We start from the raw sequence: 23586 nt of genomic DNA on the forward strand, positions 1-23586 counted from the left end.
GCTTTAAACGTTCTGGGGGAAGCTGAAATAATTATTTATATAATTAATTTAATTTAATTTATTTTATTTAATTTATTATTTATTTATAATTTATTTATTAAATTAATTTAATTTATTTATATAATTATTTAATATTATGAACCTGAAATAATTCGGTAAAATTCTACTTCAGCTACTTTTGGCTATCTTTGAAAGGGGTTAGGTCAGGAAAATGAACCTTTCAGGGATGTGTCTACAGGCTATATTATGTCCTGGGAAGGTATTTTAATGTACCTAACTCCATTCCTTCTCCCTCTAGAAGTTCCTGAAATTTGCCTACATGACAGGTCTATACCTATTGAAATTTTGAGAAAACAGCTTTTTACCTTATTTTTCAGTTATCATTCTCTTTTTCTCTGGCTTTAGCTCTGAAAATACAATTCTTGGAAATGCATTTGCACATCTTCCAAACCTTATAAATGGGGATTGAGCAAAGTTGTTAATCTGAAAACAATTTGTTGTACATCATTTAAGCAGAAGAACAATTTTGCAATGTTTCACTTTTATAATGCACAGGTTTTTAAAGGTCAGGACCCTCTAGAGGAAGAAGAAGTGGAGGTAGGAACTTCAAAATACCCTTCCCTGGATATACTTTAGCCTGTAGACTCATCCTTGAAAGTTTCATTTTCCTAACCTAACGCCTTTCCAAGATAGCCAAAAGTAGCTAAAGTAGAATTTCACCAATACTTTTAGGGGTATATTTTCATTAATAAATTTCTTTTTTTGTGTTTTCAACGAAATTTTTTTTTTAATGACAAATTTTCCCCCTTTCCAATTGAAAATTTTGCTCCCCCTCTACATTTCCGTGGATTGACACTCCTGGTTAAATTATGCCTTTCTTCATAGAATCTTCTACACCTTTAAGGTCAGGACGTGAAGGTTGAAACTTTATTCCTGGCCCAAATTTGTATCCACATCTGAACACTTTCATTAACCTATCTCAAGAATTTTTCAAGGAAACAAAAAGACACTAGAGATAGGGCTAGGCTAGTTTTAAGCTATAAAAGTCGTTGAAGCAAGTGTACAGCTCATTTAGAAGGGGAAAAAAGGTTCCACTAAGTAAATTAGGCAATGCTTTCATAGGCTAATCAATTTGTCATGGCAGTTATTTTTATATGGCCTATTTTAAACACAAAAATATCCTAGAAAATAAGTAGGGTCAGAGTTCTCTAAAAACCTCCCCCAGCCACCATCACATATTCAATAGATAAGAAAAATTGGCCAAGTAACAAAAACATAGACTAGCCTAATTAACTTACCCTTTCTTCTTCTCTGATAAGATCTTCAATTCCTGGCTTCAAAACTGCTTCTTCCTTTTGATTGGAAGAAAGAACAGGTGTAACAGTGACAGCACCAAAGGAACTTGTAGGTACTTCAACAGCAGAAATGCCTTCATTTGAGGGACTACTAGGGACATCGGAGGAGGGCTGGTCCCCAGAAGATCGTCTTCTTTTGGTAGGTCGTGGTGATGCCTGATCTTCTTTTGCTGAGGTACTGTGAGGGCTCTCGGGTTTCTTAGCATTTGGTGAGGGGGGTGTAGGAGATGAGGTCTCCATTTCAGAAAGTCCTCTAATTCTTAAACTATCTGCAACTTTAAGGAGTGAATTTAGTTCATTCTGAGCAACACTGATCTCACCTTTGTACATATATTCAACAACTGCTTTTAAATCGTCATATTTTGTGTCTTTCAATATTATAATAGGATGTGGACATGGATTTTCGTTAAATAAAATTTGAAAATAGGGAGAACATGCTGACAATACCAACTTGTGTGCTTTGATTGACTGTCCCTCAGCAGCTAATGTCACATCAACAAATGTTTCACTTTGTAATAACTGATCAAAAACATTAGCTAAATTTGATTGATAGTTATTCCACTTTAAGCATAAATGTGGCAAAGGGCCAGGATTTGGCTCAGCTACAGCCATTTTTATGGCACAAATAATTCACGCTTTTACACCTTCGAACTTGCTTATAAAACTAGTCTCTCCGACGGATGTTGACGTGGTTCATCACAGCGCCGCAGCGTCAGGGTGTACTCCTGACGTCAACGCGTGTCTGGGAGTCTCCGGCTGAAATATATATTATATATAATTAGATTATTTAATTTATAAAGATCAAAGACGTCATTTGACAGAGGACTGTTTCCCCTCTCTAAAGTTAAAAATTTAGTAAATAGATGCTAACAAGCCCGTATTCAACATTATATTCAAGGAGGGGGCTTACACAAAAAATTAGGAAACGCAACGACGATTTGTTTATATGTTTTTTGTTACTATTGTACGAATCGGGCAAAAAAAATTGGTGGGAGGAGGGGGTTAAAATCGGGTTCCCCCCCCCCTCCCCCTGGATATAGGTTGCTAACAGTTTTTTTTGTAGAAAGTGGTATTTTCCATGAAGCATCTCAATTTTTGTGAAAAGGACCAGTAACCCAGGCTTAACACAAGCTCATTTCGGAGGATTCTAATCATGCCTACATAAGGGTAGAAAGATACCCTATGAATTTTAGCTGGGGGAAAAAATAGAATCACTCCTGAAAAAAGGGGAAACTTGTGACCCCAAGATTCGCTTCTCCTGCTTTTATATAGCCCCTCAGTGAAGGTGGGTCATCTGTGGGCATTTTGGGTGAATCTAAAACCATTACTACCCTCAAAATGGGCTAAATCTAATTGTACCTATGTACCTATACTACTACTAACAACTCACCGCAGTACCAAGATGCCTTAGACCGACACAGTTACGCACGCTTCTCCATCCCAATTCATTCAAAGCCTCCCTCTTTACACCCTCCCAGGAAGTTCCTATTTCCTCTAAATCTTTCTTTATGACATCCTCCCACCCCAGACGAGGACGACCTGCTTTCCATTTAGCCCTAGACGGTTGGCCAAAAAGGACAAACTTCGGCAATCTATCATCCTTCATCCCCAGAACACGCCCTAGCCATCTCAAACTTTCTTTCACTATATCCCTAGAAAGCGGGAGCGAACCACATTTTTCGTATAACCTACTGTTTGAATACGGTCTGAAGCAGCTAAGACCCGCTAAACAGTTTTGAGAACTCTGGACCCTTTAATCGAGTCGCTGAACTATAGGATATTTTAAGCCCACGAACAAGGGATTCAGTTATATTCTAAATTTACTATTTTTTGAGGCATCTTTTGTTTTAGTATATTAAAGTTTCTTGAAGATCAGATGGAAGATATTTTGTTTTAAGATTTTTTAAATGTTTTAAGATATCAGTGCATTTTGTTTTTGAATATGTATATTTTATATTAAAGTGTTTGAAACCCTTGTTATTTTTCCATAAAAAAAGATGTTGCTTATCGAACGTCAAAAAATTACTGTATTGCGTATATATTGGTTCTTCCACATAAGAAGGGGGCAAATACCTTACTTTATGCCTCCCAAATAAAAGCTAAAACAGAGTATCTTTTAAAAATTCATACAAACATGGAATAAATTATAAAAACAAATGTAGAAAAACGAAGAAAAAGGGTAGAATTTAATTACAATTTTGCCGTGCATTACTAAACTCCTGAAGTTTTGGGTTTTTCCTTTTTTCAATTCTTATTTTTATTTTGGGCTATATTTTTTTTTTATTGATAAGCAAAATGGAAAATTGAAGGTGATCTCTTTATCCACGTTTACTCATCCATAAGACTGTATTGATTTAAACACAAGACAATCCTCTCCCCCCCCCCCAATAAAAAGAAAGAAAGAAGAGGAAGCAACTGCATATTGAATAACAGACTTTAGAAAGGTAAAATCAGCCCCTGTGAGTTTTGATTCAAGAAAAGCCAATATTTGAAACAGGTTTTAAAGCTAATCAGTGCCGAATTTGACACTATGGGAGTGGTAGATCCATCTGTAGGTACCTCTTCTTCACAGACCCCTCCCCTAAGACATAAGAGTGGGGCTTTAATCACCAAAATAAACTCTTTATGCTTAAATCTCTAACATTTTGTCCAAGAATTCCCCTCGAGCCGTTCTGGCAGGGGAAGTTCTGATGCAGAGGCTATTTCATTGTGATAGTGCAGTCAGAAGCTCCATTATGTGAGCACAAGAACTCAAGAGGTGTATGGATTATGAGCCTAGTTGAACAGTTAAACCTTCACGAATCTCACTATACCATATTTAACACAAATAAACCTCTTTATTGCAAGCTATTAGTCACTGGTTGAACGCATGGAGAAGACGGGGGAGATTTGGACTGCGTTCTCCTCCTTGCAAATTGTCCTCCTCTGGATGTTTATGTGGGATTTGCCATTTAAGGAGTTTCCTTGGAAGTTGTTGCTTATGATCACAACCCCAGCGCCCTACAGGCGCCGAGCTCTACAACTTAAATATTATTTTCAAAAAAAAATATTTTTACTTATGAATTAGTATCAGGGGCATTATTTTTTCACCCGGCCTCTTCGTATGAAAGGTGTGGTCGTAAAAACTTAGAAAGGGGCTCACTCGCTTGGAAATTGACATTTCTAGTGTCTTCTTTTATTTGAAAGGGATTGGTGGGCAACTAGTCGAACTTCAGTGACCTTCCAAAATGGGCCACAAATGTTGGCTATCCCTGATTAGTTTAAAATCTTACAGCCGTAAGTCCTTGGGCACAGAAAAACCTAAAGCATAAGAAATTCTCTGCCCTCCCCAGTATGGGGCCCATAAAAGAGTCAAAAAATTCCCTAAACTTCCTCAAATTGGTGCCAATATACGGAGATTATTGGGCGTTGGTTTCCCAATGCTCCCCGTCCCTCCAAAACTTTCCAAACTTCTTGAATATAATTTTCATATTTATTGAGAACAATAGATATTATGTACGTTGTAGTTTTTCATTTATGATATAATGATGCCAATTCCTGGAAATCTCAGCAATTTTTATATTTTTTTGAATTGTAATTATCAAAGAGTAAACGCTTAAAATGTATTTGGATTTTAGTAAGGCGGAAATGACGACGTGACTTAAAATTACTACTACTACTAACAACTCATCGCATCACCAAGCCACCTGAGTCCTAAACAGCTACGGACGCTCCTCCTCCGTCGTCATTTATTCAAAGCCTTCCCCTTAAAACCCTCCCAGGAAGCTCCCATTTCACTTCAGTCTTTCTTTACGATGTCCTCCTACCTCAACTTTGGACGATCTGCTTTCCGTTTGACCCTAGATGGTTGGCCAAAAAGGACCAACCTCGGCAATCTGCCATCCTTCATCCGCAGAATGTTCCCTGGCCATCTCAACCTTTCTCTCATTATAGCCCTAGAGAGCGGGATTGAACCCCACTTTTTGTACTGTCTTTTGTTCGAAATAAAAGGCTCAAGGGGTTGGCCCCGCTCCCGTTTCTGATACTTTCGATTTCTTTTTTATTCTGAACGGGGTGATTCGTTTTAATTTCTGTTCATTCTAGGATTCGTTTATTCGTTTCTAGCAGTATCAGCTATCTTTATGGCAGCTTTTACTTATTTTAATTTCTGTTCGTTTTGAGTATCATTTATTTATTTATTAAATTGTAATTCCCATTAGGACTTAAAGAACAAAGAAGTTTAGGTGGATTGAAAGCATAACATTCTTAGCTGCCCTCCCATCACAAAATTAGAAATTCCTCTACTCAGGTCCCCTTCTTTCTCTTACACAGCCTGAATATTCCAACTCTAGCATCAAAGCTACTCCTAGTAATGTGTATATATGGTATTTTTGATAAACTGGCTGCACATAGTATCCTTTGATTTGATTTTAACTTATCCTTCCTAGTCATAGCTCAACATCAAATTGCCTCTCCCACCCCTCCCCGCCAATGCACACTGAAAAATTCGACTTCATACCCAAAATCATTCCGAAACTTTTGTAGATATATTATTTTGTTAACTTTGCAATAGACATTGTCTTTTGATTGACATCGATAAAAACTGTGCATGGATTACGCCCAAGCATTGATACCCCAAGCCATTCCCAAAAATTGTGCTTTAACCACTTTGACATCCTGTAAAGGCATATTTTCTTTTGATATAACTCGTTATTTAACTGTGCAAAGATTATAAGTCCTATATGAGTTTATAGTGCCAAAACGTTCAGGTCGATCAGGCCCCTTCTTTATTTGCTTACCCCCTTCTTCAAACTTCAACACAAAGACTAAAAAATCTCTTTTTTCCATCGTCTCCCTCTCTTTCTCCAACAGTACCCGAAAGTCTTAACCCTGGAGCCCAGGCCATTGTGTTGTCAAAATATTGTGACAACCTCGCTATTTAACTGTGCAAAGATTATAAGTCATATGTGAGTTTATAGTGCCGAAAGGTTCAGGTGGACCAGGCCCCTTCTAAATTTGCTTACCCCCTTCTTCAAACTTCAACACAAAGGCTAAAAAATCTCTTTTTCCCATCGTCTCCCTCTCTTTCTCCAACAGTTCCCGAAAGTTTTAACCCTGAAGCCCAGGCCATTGTGTTGTCAAAATATTGTGGACGTGCAATATGCAATTTCGACAACCTGGATCTGGCCCCTATCCCAAGTAATAATATGAGATCTGGGTAACCTCACCGTAAGACTACCTGAAAGAGAGTCTTATATCAACAGCCCACTGAACATTCTCTGAAAGTTTCATTGTATACCCTTGGAAATCAGGATGCCATTTTGAAAACCTGGATTCTGGTATCCCTCCAATATTTCAGGAACGGTTAAGAATGTGAATGCTGGGGTAGATATTGTACTAAACTAAAAGACAATATGTGCATCCAAACTGTTAAAAAGATGTATCTGGTATATCCCAGAATGACTAAGGGTACTAAGCTGAGACTTTCAGGAATGCTGAGGGAATGCTAAACCAAACCTTAATGTGAAGCTTTAAACTTTAATGTGAAACTATGTGCACACAGTTTGTCAAAATTATGCATCTGCAGTATCTGGGAAAAATGACTCAGTCCCTACTGGCGATCCTACTGTTTTATGGCTCTTGAACCAGGAGTGTAGTCTGGACTGGGTGCCAGCCATCTTCTGCTTTCGCACACCCCTCCTGTTTACCTTCACCAGCTTTTTTCAGGTACCCACTTAGAGCTGGTTTGACTCTAGCTGAGCTTACAGAGTCATGCCACTGACCCCAATTTCAAACCAAATAACAAGCTACAGCAGAACTCGAACACCTGTCTTCAAGGACAAAGTGTGCTAAATTTCAAATCTAGACTAACCACTCGGCTAGAACGACTCTTTAAAAAGTATAAATTCAAAATATATAAAATAAATAAATCTATAAAAATTAAATAAAAATATTAATATTTCAGGAATAGCTAATATTATTAAGTTGAAAGTTTCAGGGAATATTGATGAAAATGAAGAATTGTACCAAAGACACAAAGTGCATCCGGATTGGGTATGTAGTGTATCTACAATATTTCAGGAACAGCTAAAAGTATAAAGTCATAACTTTCAAAAAATGATGATTGCTGAGTGGGATATGCATCCAAGTTGTCAAAATAACCGTAATATGAAATAAATAATCATAGTAAAGCATTATAGCATGCGAATATTCAAATATTCATAGAAGACGAGCAGAAAATAATTTAGAAAGAAACTCTTTTCGAAAATGTAGTTTTTCGTACAAAATTAAAGAGCCATATGAAAACCCAAAACTAGTGCAAATAAGACTAGTTTAAGCCTAAAAGAAGCAAAAATAACTACCAATAAATAAATAAACCCAGAACATACAGAAAATAAAATAAATAATAACAGAAAAATTAATGAATGGTCTAGCCAGACTTCAAACGGATATAAATTACTGTGAAAAGGAGTACGGCTACTGCCCCCCTCTCGATATTCTAAGGGCTTTTTCGTCTTTAGCATTTTACTGAAAACCAATCTATTAAAAAATTCTTTTATAATTATAATATTTTAAAATCAAAAATGCTATTAAATAAAATCTTGAATCTTGAATTGCTATGACTTTTAGGAATTAATATCATTTTCTATTATTCATCTATTAAACATTCATTCATTAAACATATTCATCTATTAAACATTTAGTTTGTTTATCATTTGTTCTTTCAAACAATCTTAATTATTATGCTCAGATTATTTTCATCAATGTATTGACAAGTGTCCTGACGTCAGCGTCTTTATTTTTCTTTGAATTTTTTTTTTCGCAAAAACTATTTTTAAATTATTAAATATACTTCAGGCAAGACTAGAGTGTTGCCTCCGATAACCTATTTTTGAACAATGTGCAATTTAAATTATCTATAGTCATTGCCCTGGGTCCATGGGTTGATGCCGACTATGGAGGCATATTTTATAGACTTTTTGGCACTTGGAACAAAATAACTATCTCATAATTTTGATCCAATATCAGGGAGACTAAGGGGGTTGATAGCTATTAGCAGAAAAAGACACGGAAGAGAGGCTGGTTGCCCTCAAATTACATGGACAAAGTAACCAGTTTCCTATTGTTCATTCTGCATTAGAACTCCCTTAGCTCTGTGACTTAACAAAACGTGTAGGTTTCAAATCAATGGGGACAAACATTTTGGGCCCTGGTTAGAGCCCTATCATGGGGAGGGGGATCAAGCCCTGAATATTCTGTACATTAAGTACCTCTTAGCCCATATGCTTACGGTTATGAATTTCAGACTGATCAGGGAAAAGAAATCTTACAACGCATTTCTGAGACCCTTATACTTTTAGCATGACATTGTTTTGGCCTTTTCATTTAGAAACCAGTCCTATTTAGGACTCTGTAAGCTTAGTCAGAGTCGACCCAGCTCTAAATGGGTACCTGGAGAAATCTGGGGATGGTAAACAGGAAGGGTGTGTGAAAGCACAGGATGGCTGGCCCCAGCCCCCCATTGCACTTCTTGGCTGAAGGGCCAAGAAACGGAGATCAGCACCGCCGGTACGGACTGTAAAGTCTAATGCCGTAGCCTTTATCTTTTTTTTTTTTTACCTGATGCTAAACAAGCCGCCCTTCTTCCATTATAAAACTTGTTTAAACAATTGATAATTCGCATTATTTATGACGCCTGTCCCAGGGGCTCTGGGGTTCATTGCCTCCCTGGATGTATATTTATCGGAAACACCAACTATTTCAGAGGAAACGCTATAGCACTGCCTATGGTAAAGGCCATATGACTCCAATGTTTTATTATTATCATTTTTTCCCAGTGGCACTACATATGGAAGGGGTAGTCGTACAAACTTCAGAGGGGAATAATTCGATCGGAAATCGGAAGTTCTATTGCCCTTTTTAAAAGACAAAAGAGATCAGAGGGCAACTCTCCCCCCCCACCCTCCTCCTACGCCGTTATTTCCCCAAATGCATCCGATAAAAAAAATTTGAATAAAATAGTTCAAAAATCATATAACATAACCTCCGGGACCGGCACAATTTCCCAGGGCCCGGGGGAGGGGGGTTGTAAGCTGAACCCTGGTGGAAAATATGGTTCTTATAGAAGGGAAACCCGTGTAAACTTCAGAAAGGGCTCATTTAATTGGGAAACTTCTAGTTCACATTTTAAGAGTCAAAAGAGGTCAGAAGGCAACTAGCCCTCTCCTCCAAACCCTTTTTCTCCAAAACCATCCAATTAAAATTTTGAGGTAGCCATTTTGGTAAAAATAGTTCAAACATCAGATAATAAAGACTCCAGGGTCAACGAAACCCATCAGGACCCGAGGGCGGGCGTTGCAAAACATGGCCTGGGGGTATATATGGCTCTTATAGAAGGGATACTCGTATAAACTTCAGAAAAGGCTCATTTGCTTGGAACTTGATAGCTCTAGTTCTCTTTGTAAGATTCAAAAGAGATCAGAGGGAATTAGCCCCCTATACTCGACGTAGATAACTTGTCCCATATCCATTTTTTCCAAGAACCCATCTTATGAAAATTTGAAATAGCCATTTTGTTAAAAATATTTCAAAGATCATATGACAAAACTTCGGGGTCGAAACAACCCTCCAGGGCTCGGGGGCAGGCGTTGTAAGTTATACCCTGCTGGTATATAAGGTTCTCATAGAAGGGATGGTCTTATAAACTTCAGAAAGGGCTCATTTGATTGAAAATTGAAAGTTCTACTTCATTTTTTAAGACTCAAAAGAAATCAGAGGACAACTAGACCCTCACGCCCTTTTTCCCCCAAGCCAATCCAATCAAAATTTTGATATAGTCATTTCGTTAAAAATAGTTTAAAGATCATAGAACAAAAACTCCGTTCTCAACACAAGCCCCCAGAGCCCGGGGGCAGGCGTTGTAAGCTATTTCATGGGAGCATATATGGCTCTTGTAGAAGGGATGCTCGGATAAACTTCATAGAGGGCTCATTTGAATGGAACTTGAAAGTTCTAGTTCCCTTTTTAAGAGTCAAAAGTAATCGGAGGGCAAGCAGACCCTCCCACACCCTTTTTTCCAAACTCATCCAATAAAAATTTTTCCATAGTCATTTTGTTAAAAATAGTCTAAACATCAGGTAGTAAAAACTCAGGGGTGGACAAAATCCCTCAGGGCCCGGGGGTGTGCGTTATAAGTTATGCCCGGGGACATGTATGGTTCTTATAGGAGGGATGCTGTTTTAAAAAGAAGACTTGAGAGAAAGAGTCAAACTTTAACGTAAAGAGCGGGACATTGATGAGGAAGCAGCTCCTTTCATATACGAAGTAATTTCTGTTCGTTTTAAGTTTTAATGTCGCTCCTTACTTTCAGTTGAAAAAACTTGTTTATTTGTATTTTTAAGAGTAAAAAGGGGACCGATTACAACTAGTCCCCTCCCCCTTTCGTTAACCCTCTTTTCCCCAAATACGTCCGATTGAAATTTTTAAATGGTCATTTTGTTCAAAATACACGAAAGATGATACAACAAACACCTCAGGGACAACAAAGTCCACTAAAACCTTGGGGCAAGTATTGTAAATTATGCCCCTGTGCCTATAAGATTTTTATGGAAGAGAAGGTATTATAAAATTTGGAGAGGACTCATTCAATTGTAGATCGGAATTTCTAGTGCCCTTTCTAAGAGCCAAAAGCGATCGGAGTAGCCCCCCTACCAACTCTCCTTTTTTCCCAAAACACACCTGATCAAAATTTTTAGACAGCCATTTTGTTCAAAATACTTGGAAGATTAAATAACAAAGCTCTGGGGTCAACACAGCCCTCTAGAGCCCAAGGAAAGTGTTGTATGTTATGCCCACGGTGCAGATAAGGTTTTCTCTAAGGGGTTGTCGTATAAACATCAGAGATGACTCCTTTTATTGTAAGTTAAATTTCTTTTTACCTTTTTAATAGTCATCAAAAGTTATCAGCGGGCATATACAACATCCCCCCCCTCTTTTCCCTAAATGTATCTGATCAAATTTAGGGATAGCCATTTTATTTGAAATTTTCCAAGGACTAGATTGAAAAGTTTTGGAGGTCCAAATAATCCCCCTCCAAAACCCGGGGGAAGGGTTGTAACTTATGCCCCGGAGGCAAACAAATTTTTATGGAAAAAGGGTCGTATAAACCTCGGAGTGGACTCAAATGATTAGAAATTGGAATTTTTAATTACCTTTTTAAGATTCAAAAATAATCCAATTGCAACTAGTCCCCTCCCCCCACCAACACCAATGCCATAATGCTCCAATTTTTTCTCCAGAGGTACTTCATAAGCAAAGGGTGGTGTTACAAACTTCGGATGGGGCTCATTCATTTGCAAATAATAATTTATAGTGCCCTTTTTAAGGTTCAAACATGATTGGAGGGCTTCAAGCCCCCCGCCTCTCCACGGCCTCTTTTCCCCAAACGCATCCAATAAAAATTTTGACATGGCCATTATGTCCAAAATAGTCAAAAGGTGAAATAATTAAAATAATTATTCCTCGGGGTTAGACAAAATGTCCCATTGTCCCCAGGACAAGGGCTGTAAGTTATGTAAAATGTCCATTGCTCATATATAAAATTTTTTGTCGAAAGGGTAATCGTATAGACTTCGGAAAAGCCTCAGTCGATTTAAGTTGAAAGTTCTAGCTCCATTTTTTAAAATCAAGAGTAATCAGACTGTAGGTGACCCCATGCCTTTTTTCTTCCCTTTTTAAGAATAAAAAATGATCAAAGGGTAAAAATTCCCCCCATCCATCCCCTTGTGCCTTTTCCGTTAAATACATGTTATAAAAAATTTTGAAATAGCCATTTCGTTCAAAATAGTCCTAAATTCAAATGGCTATAAATTAGGGGGTTGATAAATTCTTAATAGCCCCCAGGGAAAGGATTGTAACTTGTGTAAGTTGCCCATCATTAGAATATAAGTTTTTTTTTTGTGCAAGGGGTAGCGTATTAACTGTGGAGGGGACTCATTTGTCCGGAAATTGAAACTTTAGTTCTTTTTTTAAGACTCAAAGTGATGAATGGGAAATTAGCCCACGCTCCACTTTCCCAAAGGGCATCCGGTCAAAACTTTGAGGTAGCTATTTTGTTCAAGATAGTTCAAAGGCCAAATTAATACGTTTCCGGGTTTAATCCCCTCAGCCCTGGATAAATTGCTCTGAGTTACGGAACTTGGTTTATTGTTACTTTGATACTTTGTTTACCTTGATACCTTGTTTACTTAGATGCTTTCTTTACTTTGGTACTTTGATACTAGTTTCGATACTTTAATGAAAGTTTGGTGTTGAAAAAAAAATTATTTTGAAATAAGGCATTTTCTAAAAACTTGAAACTTTTGGCAGTCAAAAACGATCAAAATTTAATTTAAAAAACTTTCCGAAAAAGAAGTTTTTCAAAGAAAATAAACGCCGTATCAAACTTAAGAGATATGATATTTACCTAGATAGATATGAAACGTATAAGAAACGCCTTCATTCAGTTCTGAGGAAAGCAAAAAGAGATTAAGTGGATAACGAACTATCGGAAAGTGGGAAAGGTGGACAAAAATTCTGGAAGGTGATTGATTCGGTTTTGCGACCAAATGATAAGAGAGCAGAATTGCCCCAGAAGCCTAACAATCATTACCTTGGCTCAGCATGTACCAAATCAATGGCAATAATTCCTGTGACATTAACTGAAGTACAGCTAATTGTAAAGACCTTGAAAGGCACATCAGCATCTGGATTTGATCAGATACATACGAAAGCCCTGAAAGCAGTCCTCCCTTTTATCCTAGAGCCATTAACATATTTGGTTAACTTGTCTCTAAGGAGTGGTGTTTTTCCAACGATACTGAAAAACGCCAGATTAATCCCTCTGCATAAAGGTGGTCCTTACGACGATCCATTGAACTTCTGACCCATATCAATATTATCCGTTTTATCAAAAGTTTCTGAAAAAACTTGAAAAAAAAGATGTTATAATAGTCGTCAGTTTGGCTTCAGACCTGGTCGTTCAACAGAAGATTTTCCCACGGGTCCGAAAGTACTACCATCTATTGTTTCTACCGATATCTGTTCGTGATTTCGGCTGGGTTTATCATTTGTTTTTTCGGACTTGGGATTGAGGTACAGAAATGTTATCAGATGTACCTCTTAAACTTTAAAAGTTCTGTCATTGCTAAAGAAATTGGAGCTTATCCTTTGCTCCTTTCTAAGTGGTAACGTTAGAAAGTTGGCCTACGGCAAAAAAAAAATCAACTTTTGAACTGTGACAGATAGAGTTTTTTTTCGACGGCAATCGATAGCTCTTGATGAACTGATCAAAGTATTGCATTTTTTTTTTGGTACGAAAATTCCATCATGAGATATACTAGTTTGAAAGTTTCAAGGGGTTGACAACTTCAGTAGTAGGGTACACACTGAAACCAAAAATAGGCCGATACCAATTGTGAGACAAGTAGAGGATTTGTAAGCAACAGCCGGCGTTACACCATAATCATCTTCGGCAATAAGGGGTTTGCAACTTTTTCTAGTTGGTGTATCTATTATTTGTTTTCGGTGTATTTGATGGTAAGACCAATTTGGTTCCAGTGGTAAGACATGCAGGGGACTTGTAAGTAATAAACGTCTGTTAGGCTACAATCATCTTCAGTGAATATAGGTTTGTAATTTTTTCTAGTTGATGTACCCTACACATGCTCACTGTAACCTAGAATTAAGTGTTTACGCAACGGTTACAAACGATAACGTGAAACAATGAGGCAGTTTCGTAATAATTAATAGAGTTTCATCTATGGTATTTTGATCCTGAAAAGTTACGGATAGCTTTATAATACCAACTAGATTATATAAGATATTGTTCCAAGTCTTGATCCGTCACGATGTCCACGATTGAAAACGATAAAGTTCAACTGGCTGCAAAGTCAATGTAGTCACTTCTTTCGATATTCTTTTGTTATTGTTGTTTTTTTCAACGCTGTGGAATAGCATTTGATCATGTGATTGCTGATCGCGCTCTTCTTTGAACATAACGTTTTAAAAGCTTCGATAGGCTGACAACTTCAGCGTTTAACCGATAGCAAAGAAACAATACCAAAGTGTTGCTCTCGCAACACTTTATTCGGTAAAGCCGGACAAAGGTTGCCGCAACACTTCACGTTGCTCAGGCAACGTAGGTCTAGTTGTTTGTTTAATTTCTGTTCGTTCTGGGTTTATTCTTTAATAGTGATTTCTTGTCGTTTCTAGCTTACGTTTTAACAGGTATTGTATCTGATGATCTTAAGTTTAATATGGCCTTTACTTTTCTTTGAAGATCTTCTTTTTCTGAAAGTTTTATTTTGATTAATTGAACACAAATAACATCCTACATGAGCCCCCTTCCAAGTTTTTATGACCATCCTTCCATGGGAAGTGGCCGGAGAAACAACTTTTTGTCCTTTGTATTACCTTTTGTGTGTGTGTGGGGGGGACCCATACTTTTTATATTATTGCTTCTGCACTGAGACAGGGGCGTAATTTCGTCAAAATCCTTGGAGGGGGTAATGTTGGAGCCAATTTTCCCAAATCAAGTGAAAATGACGGTAAAAAACAAAAAAAAAATATTCCGTTTGGCACTATAAAGTTACTATTTAGTACTTTACAAGTTCTATGAAGGTAATTTATAGTACTGTATAAAGCTAATGTATAATATTATGAAAGTAAATACATGTAAATTTAAATACAATATATGTACTAAGATATTGATCTGTTTCATTAGAAGCTTGAATTATGCAGGTTTATCCTAGTTTTGACAAGTTTTTGGAAGAAAGTAAATTTCAGCTGGGGTAGGGGACAAACGGTGATTGGGGCGGTGTGAACCAAGGTCTGGGAGTTGCAGTTGTTCCTCCCCCTGCCCAACAGCAAATTACGCCCCTACACTAAGGTCCCTTTAGTCCGGGGATTTAAGAATATGAGTTTCGAAACGGTTGGGGAAAACAGTTCTTTGGTCCATCTTCAGGCCCTTTTTTGGAGAGGAGAGGGGAAAGGGGCAGTGCCCAGACGCTTTTTTGTATATGGGGCTCTTCTTGGATCGAAGATTCATGACTATAAGCTTAAACTTGATCAGAGATGAAGTTTTTTTTTGTCCATTCCTATGTGTACCTATCCCTTCCACAACAAAACATTTAATCTTTTTGATCCAAAGAACAATCCCTGAAAGCTTTAAGCCAATCATACACCCATTATGAAGCAGTCCCACCAACTTTTTATAATACGGGGACAGGCAGTAAAATAAGACAAAGGAGGGGGGCTGGCTGTCATGCAATAACTTTTTACTCTTTAACAGGACACCGGGACTTCTAATTTCCAATTTAATAAGCCATTTGCGAAGTTCCTACGACCACAATTTCTATACAAAGTGGCCCTGAAAAAAAAAAAAAACGCATATGGCTCTCTACTACAAACAACGCTATAATATTGCCTCTGCTAACTCTAGGGTGCTAACTTTGCTCTTTTTTGCCCATCTTTTATGTAAGAGCAGTGTCTTATGTGGGTGGAAAGAGGCAAGCATAAAGTAGAAGATGCATAGGGCCTATTCCTCCAGAATCTCAGGATTTGTAGGATTTATCCCATATATTCTTTTTTATTTGTACTATTGACCTGTTTGTTAGTATTATTTTTCTAGTCATGGTCTCCCCCGAAATTTTGAGTATCGTCCCCTGCCGAAAATTTATTCTCCGGGCCAGTGTGCAATTCGTCCGTGACTACAATTTTGAGGTCATGGAATCAGGTATATACGCATTTACTTACTTCCCGAAAGAGAGAAGGGGATAAATTAGCCAGTGACAATATGTAAGGAACACTTTTAAACATAAAAAGGATGGGACATCTGAAGCGGGAGGGGGCTTAAGCTTAATGGATAAGAAATCTGGTAAAGATAACTGATAAGTTTTTAACATTTATTATTTCCCTCCCTGTAAATTTTGGTAAGTGTGGTCTTTCCCTCACGGAATGAAAGAATTAAACCAAATGGGAAGAAGGAAGTTTATTCCGTAAAAATAGCAGAATTTTTTTCTATGAGCTCAGACAATGCCGGATCCAGAGGGTGAGGTTAAGGGGTTTGAGCCCCCCCCCCTCAAAATGTTTGTCCGACTCGTGAAAACGTGACAAAAATGAATACAAAAAAATTGATAAGTTTTAAAAAATAAATTTGTAAGCCTCCCCAAAAATAGTCCTTTCGTAATCAACCCCTCGTGGATACGACCCTCCTCAGGTGTGATCATCTCAGTAAAAGGAGAAGCAAGCAGTGGCTTCGATTCACAAAAAAGTAGGGGGGATTTATTTTTGAAAATAATAGGGTTTTTTTTGCAGGGAAAATCCCGAAAATGGCGATGACCAATGAAAATACCAAGACAAAGGATTCTTGAAAAATCTAGGGGAAGGGGTACATGCCACTCCACCCTCCAAATTTACACCAATAGATGCAAGCAATTAAAGAGCCGATACCTTGTTCCATTTCCGCTATTGCTTTTTTTCTATATATCCAAAATTAATAGTTGGCCGTTCATTATCATTTTATGAAAATAGTCACATGATCACAATGGTTTCAGTCACATAGTCAGGCACGTAAAAAGGGACACACCCTCGAATGAATAAAATATTTTGATTTCGATTTTAGACGGTAAGCATTGTGGTGATCAGTCTTAGACTATAAACCATTCATTCTACTTAGGATTTTAATAGGTAAAGCAAGTGAAAACAAAGAAAGAATTTGTGATACTAAATTTTCTTCTTGTAATGGGCTTTAACATTTGGAAAAATAAATATTTCCTAATTTTATTGACTTAAATATTCATAGATAAAATTTGTTGGAAGTTACGGAACGGTTGCGAAATTTAATTGATCTTTAATAATAAAAAAGTGGTATTTATGAATATTATCTTAGTATTTCGCAACGGTTTTATCAGTTGTAAAAAATATAAACTTTTTAAACTATTGAATATTAAACGATTCACAAGAAAAAATAGAATTTTTAACCCAAAAAGTAATAAACTTTCCCAGCAAAATTTATTAAGAAAACCTTGACTATTATCTCTAATAGAATATTATTGACATTAAATAATAGTTTAATTGCATTGGCAAAACACCAAATGCTTTTAATAGAGGAAGTGAATGATTAGACAAGATCTCAAAGCTTTGGGCCATGTTACTCAATTATCATTGCCATTGCTTTTACATTTTCAGACAATGTCCATGTATATACTGCTAAAGTATTCAATTCATTTTTCTACACCTTACAGAATTTTTGGTCTACCTTGTGAATGGGAACACAGGTTTAGCTAAGGTTTTCAGCCACAGGGGACAATGTCGATCCCCCCTTACTATCACAATGTAAATATAGCTTGTTTTTAGGCTAAAAAAGAATCAGTTAGGAACCCCGCCAGAAGCCGCTGCTTGAGACTGCCACCCCATTGCCCCCTAGCTACGAAGAAAAAAAGACCGATGAAAGAAATTCAATTTACATCCACCGAAGACTATATATAAGGTTTTGAGTTTGAGCTCCCTTCTTCCCAAAAATGGAAAGAAGGTATTTAGAATTTAAGCTTTTTCTATCTTTCGGACAGAAATAATATATTTCCCATTCTTTAATCCCCTTTCCCTAATTAAGCTCTTGGATACAGTCTTGCTTGTATCCCACATAGACTTGTCATCTCGAGCTGGACCTTTACAGGTCACTGAGAGACGGGGGCGTCGAAATAAAACAAACTATTTATTTAGAACATAACTACTAGGAGCTTGTTCTGGCAAAAGATATTGGTGCACCATACTTTTAGAAGATTCCGCCCTTTTCAGCAAGTTTTTTTTCTTCTTTTTGCGTATCTATAAAACTCCGTGTAACTCAACTTACAGTTGGAATTTATTTTATTGTACATGTCCTTGAGCCAGGAAAGAGACTGGGTGGTAGTTCTCCTTGACAGGAGGGCCAATTTTCACTTTGGTCGATCATGACTCTGCGGACTGATAATTCCTAACCAGTTAGGGTCCCAACGACGGCCGCGATGACAGAAATCTGCGATTAGCTCAACACCTTTTTTGGCTGTGACGCCTTGATTGGTCCGCCCTGACGCTTCTTCTATTCTGAAAGCGGCTTGTAGCGCAGCGCCGTTTTTGCCAGTATTCTTCCGATCTTCGTAATAACGGCGGGGCTGTGTAATTCCGACGTCGAGCTTCATTTTGCAACATTGACAAACTAAAACGGCACTGTAAGATTGGTCCCTCTGGGGCAACATCGCCAGACTCGCTGTTTCTACATTGGCGTTGTATGCAGGGATAGAAACGAAGATTATAGTAAGTTTAGAAGCTGGTATTTGTATTCAAGATTCTCGGCCACTTTAACGGTGTAAATTCTACCTTTCTCCGATAGAGTGTTTAGACTCCCTTTCCCCTAAATCAAGCTTGGTATCCAAAAGCTCTTGGGTAAAAATATTGCTGAAAACAACAGTTACCTGGAACCTTCATACCATTTTTTTGTCAGATATATAATAGTGTTTTCAATCATCACCCAATCTGGGGCTTTCTACTATCTTCAGTAAACCAAATACTTGATGCTTAAAAAAAAAATCGCCCCTTTCTCCAAGACCTCAAGTACTATTTCCCTAGGCTGAATTTATACGTTGCACTAACAGATGGCGGGAATTTCATTATCAGAGCCAGACTCGTAACAACATTTTGTAAAGTGAGGACGAAATTGGGTCTTATTATGGTACCAGGACAAAAATATCACCAACGATGAGAGTCCCAATATATCATGACGATTTTAACTTTTTTACATAAATGTAAAATAGCTTGATTTCAGATACTTCAAACGCCCGGTTTGGATATCAGCGGGCTGATGGGAAAAAATGGTCGGCATTCATGAATATCAATCAACTGGTATGTTTGCTAAGCAAATTCCGAACTCGCAAATCCAAAGCCTATGTTGTACTAGATACGATCTATCGTGGATACAGTTCTCATAACAACTTTTTTTCTTACGGCATGATTACCTTCATGATTACTTGATTACATATATCATAGCCTATAATAGTATTTATGAAAATGTTCCTTTCCCCAAAAATGACTAGTTAGCGATTCTCCACATTTATAATTCCTAAATAGCTCTAATGCATGATTTCTAAGCTATACAACACGTCTGCGTGGAAATGGGAGGGAAGGGGTTCTAGCTGTCTTAGAAAAAACACCCACTCTCGAACTAATATATAATAACTTTCTCAGAGAAATCTACAGTCTCCTTGATAAAAATTCTTAAATCCCACTTCTTTTTGCAAAGCATTTTGGAAAAAAAGATAACTAAAAGCGCGCTAAATTTTTCCACAGTTAAAAGATGAGTGCACAAATATAAATATGTTTAACTCATTGAAACAGTGACACGAGTATCCCTTAAGAAAAAAGAAAAACAAGTTGACCCTGAAACACTTGTAACTCGTGTCAAATAGTTTCTTTTAGAAATCTGATAAACTATATATATATATATATATATATATATATATATATATATATATATATATATATATATATATATATATATATATATATATATATATATATATATATATATATATATATATATATATATATATATATATATATATATATATATATATTTATATATATATATATGTCTATATATCTATATATATATAAATAAGTTGTTTGTCTGTTGACTGGCGTCATGTTTGTTGACTGAGGAAATTACAGACCGGGAGACCGGGACACAAATGACGACCGGGACACTCAAAGAGAAATTACAGACTGGGACACCGGGACACAAATAACGACCGGGACACAGGGAATATAAATGACGACCGGGATACAGGGACACAACTACAATGGGGACGCCGGGAGGCACAGGGGGGATATATAAATGACGACCGGGACACAGGGAATGTTCGATTAGCAATCACCATCAACAAAGCTCAAGGGCAATCATTATAATAATGAGGTATAGATCTGAATACGGATTGTTTTTCCCATGGACTATTATATGTTGCATGTTCAAGAGTCGGTAAACCTGACAATCTAAGTTTTACAAACATATATATATATATATATATATATATATATATATATATATATATATATATATATATATATATATATATATATATATATATATATATATATATATATATATATGTATATATATCTATCTATATTCACAGGTGGGACACAGGGGCACAACTACAATGGCGCGTAACTAATATGGCGCAAAAAAAGCTAAGAAAAGAAAAAACCTAAAAAGAAAAACTTAAAAAAATAAAAAAAATAAAAAAGGTAAAAAACTAAAAAGAAAAAACACCGGGACACAAATGACGACCGGGACACAGGGAATATAAATGACCGGGACACAGGGACACAACTACAATGGCGCGTAACTAATATGGCGCGCAACAACCTAAGCGCGCAGGGGGGCTTGGGTGGGGGCGCGAAGCGCCACCCCAACAGCTAGTATGGAATATAGCAAATATTAAAGGCTGTCCAAGACACATAGTTTTCAGTAAAGTGCTAGTTACGCAGTAGGTTTTAGACTTTTACAGTGAGAGAAGGTGACAAAACCCAAAGTCTCCTTTGTAAAAATTTTTGTTCGTTTCTAGATTTATTTGCACATTAAATTTAAGCTTTTCTCTTTTTAAGATTTATTTATTCAATTATATTAATACCTGTTGTATGTTTTTTTTGCTATTATTGTTTTTTAATTTTTCTTCATTTTGGGTTTTATTTATTCTTTTATAGTATGTTCTAGTTGTTTTCAGTTTTAGTTATTGTAGGCTTCTATTTCTTCTGATCGTAAGTTTAACATGACCTTTGCTTTTTTTAAACGCATCTTTTTCGGAATATTTTTTTTTTAAATTAATGTTAGAAAAGAAAGAGCAGTAAAAGGAAATTTAGGCTAATAATTTGAGAAACATATGAAACATATTTATTTTCTAGAAGATAGAAAGGAAGAGGAAACGAGGATAGGAGTTACATCCTGGATACTTTAATATGGAACAAACACCACAGGATAAAATATGGATTAGAAATGGATTTTGTATATTTTTTTAAGATTACAGGTTCTGTTTTTGAAAGAAAAAGAAAAAAGACTCATTTAAAACGCTTCCATAAAGTTTCGCTGCGCAGGATAGGAGCAAGATCCTGCAGTCGAAAACCAACTGATGTGGGAACAAGGACTTCGTAACCAACTTTACAGGGTTGCGGGAAAAATCGGGAATGGGACGCTTTGCAGGGACACTTTTAAGTTTAATTTCAAACTTGTGTTTGTAGTCAGCAGTAGCTTGGTGTTTATTTTTTCTGATTCGTTTCAAGCTCTATTTAAATCATCCGGATCCTTGTCTGAATTAGTCGAATACAATTTCTCGTGAGCCTTTTTTCTACCTTTAGTTGCCCTTTTTTTCTAGCTTAAGTAGAGCCTTTTATTCTTGCTTTAGTTTTCTACAACCGACAGAAGGCCTTGGCATATCTCGAGAAGAGACACACATTGTCTTTGATGGAACATATTGGCTTAGAACATACAAGGTATGTACACTCCACACAATGGATCTCAACGAGAATAGAACTTTTTAAAAAAGAAATGAATAGAACTTTTTAAAAAGGTGTGAACCCTAAATGGGCCAAAGCGTTTTGTTCGATCGGCTTTCAACTTACTGGTCATGCACACAGGGAATAGCAGAACCTCGGTGAAGATAAATATTTTTTTAAACACATTTAGTCGTATGAAAAGAAATTAATCTTAAAATTTGATTTCCTCAAAAAATGTATTCCAAGCGAAAATAAAGAGCAGTGCTGAAACCTAAAATGAGCAGAAATAAATTAATGCAACAAGTCCAGCTTAAGACAAACAGATCCTAGATTTACGTTACTAGGATAATGTGAAGTGTTGCCGCGTCCTTTGCGTGGCTTTATCAATAAAAGTGATGTCGAAAAACGCTTTATTTTTGTTTCTTTGTCAATGGCCTTGTTTACAGGAAAAACTTTATCAGAGACATAGAATTTATTTCTTCAGGTCGGAAGGAAGACAGAGATCCTTACTCCCTGGACAGCCAGAGACAAGGGCTTATGATAAATAAGTAAGCTTCTGTGTCTTGCTGAGGTTGGGAAGCTATTAAAAAAGGAATACTAGTTGCCAAAAAACGTTTAAAAACGTTCAAAAACGTTGCCAAAAACGATCATCGTAGTATAAGCCTCTGTAGAACAAACTGACAAAGACAGTAAAGACACGGGTGAATTTTATATGCAAATAGACATGCAATATATAACAAATATAACATGCTACTCACATGACAGTAAGCCGACTAACTTTGTTGATTATCAAACAGTTCGTGGTAACGAACTGTAGTAAGGAGCGACCCGGCTCAACAGTAAACGAAACTCAAAAAATGGAATTTTGGTACTAAAATATACATTAAAAGAATCGTATTTTTATGCTGATGTTAAATATATAAGTTTCGTCAAATTTAGTCTTACTCATCAAAAGTTACGAGCCTGAAAAATTTGCCTTATTTTAGAAAATAGTGAGGAAAAACCCCTAAAAGTCATAGAATCTTGACGAAAATCGTACCATCAAATTCAGTGTATTAGAGAACCCTACTGTAGAAGTTTCAAGCTCCTATCTACAACAAGAGCTAAAAGCTCATATGGCACTTGTGACGAGGCGAGAAGAGCTAAGAGCCAAGAGATCATATGGTATGAGATCTAACAAAATTCTATGAATCAATAGATTGATTTAAAAAGGAAAATAAGAGGCTTAATGCCGGTCAGGATTTAAAATAAGAGTCACGATGTCCTTCTAAATATCAAAATTCATTAAGATCCGATCACCCACTCGTAAGTTATAAATACCTAATTTTTCCTCTCCCTTTAGCCCCCCAGATGGTCGAATCTGGGAAAACGACTTTATTAAGTCAAATTATGCAGGTCCCTGACACGCCTACCAATGTTCATCGCCCTAGCACGTCCAGAAGCACCAAACTCACCAAATCACTAACCCCTCCCCCCAACTCCCCCAAAGAGAGCGAATCCAGTACGGTTCCGTCGATCACGTATCAAGGACATTTGTTTATTCTATCCACCAAGCTTCATCCCGATTTCTCCACTCCAAGTGTTTTCCAAGATTTCCCCCTCGAACTCCCCCCAATGTCAAAAGATCTGGTCGGGATTGGAAATAAAAGCTCTGAGACATGAATTCCTTCGAAAAATCAAATTTCATTAA

At 36.9% G+C, this 23586-nt stretch overlaps 1 protein-coding gene across 2 annotated transcripts in view; it reads right to left on the reverse strand.

Moving 5' to 3' along the window:
* LOC136028270 (protein bric-a-brac 1-like) overlaps positions 1–17081 on the reverse strand; it is a 125562-nt gene extending 108481 nt beyond the window's left edge. The window contains exons 1-2 of one of the 2 annotated variants that reach the window (XM_065706005.1): positions 16824–17081; positions 1299–2111 (exon numbers count right to left, since the gene is read on the reverse strand). In XM_065706005.1, the coding sequence (XP_065562077.1) occupies positions 1299–1967 (669 nt within the window). In that variant the 5' untranslated portion in view covers positions 1968–2111; positions 16824–17081. The remainder of the gene's footprint in view (positions 1–1298; positions 2112–16823) is intronic. The other variant, XM_065706006.1, reaches the window with a different exon arrangement.
* Positions 17082–23586: the final 6505 nt, after the last annotated feature.

The sequence above is a fragment of the Artemia franciscana genome, chromosome 6 (genome assembly GCF_032884065.1).
Source record: "Artemia franciscana chromosome 6, ASM3288406v1, whole genome shotgun sequence".
Lineage (NCBI taxonomy): Eukaryota > Metazoa > Arthropoda > Branchiopoda > Anostraca > Artemiidae > Artemia > Artemia franciscana.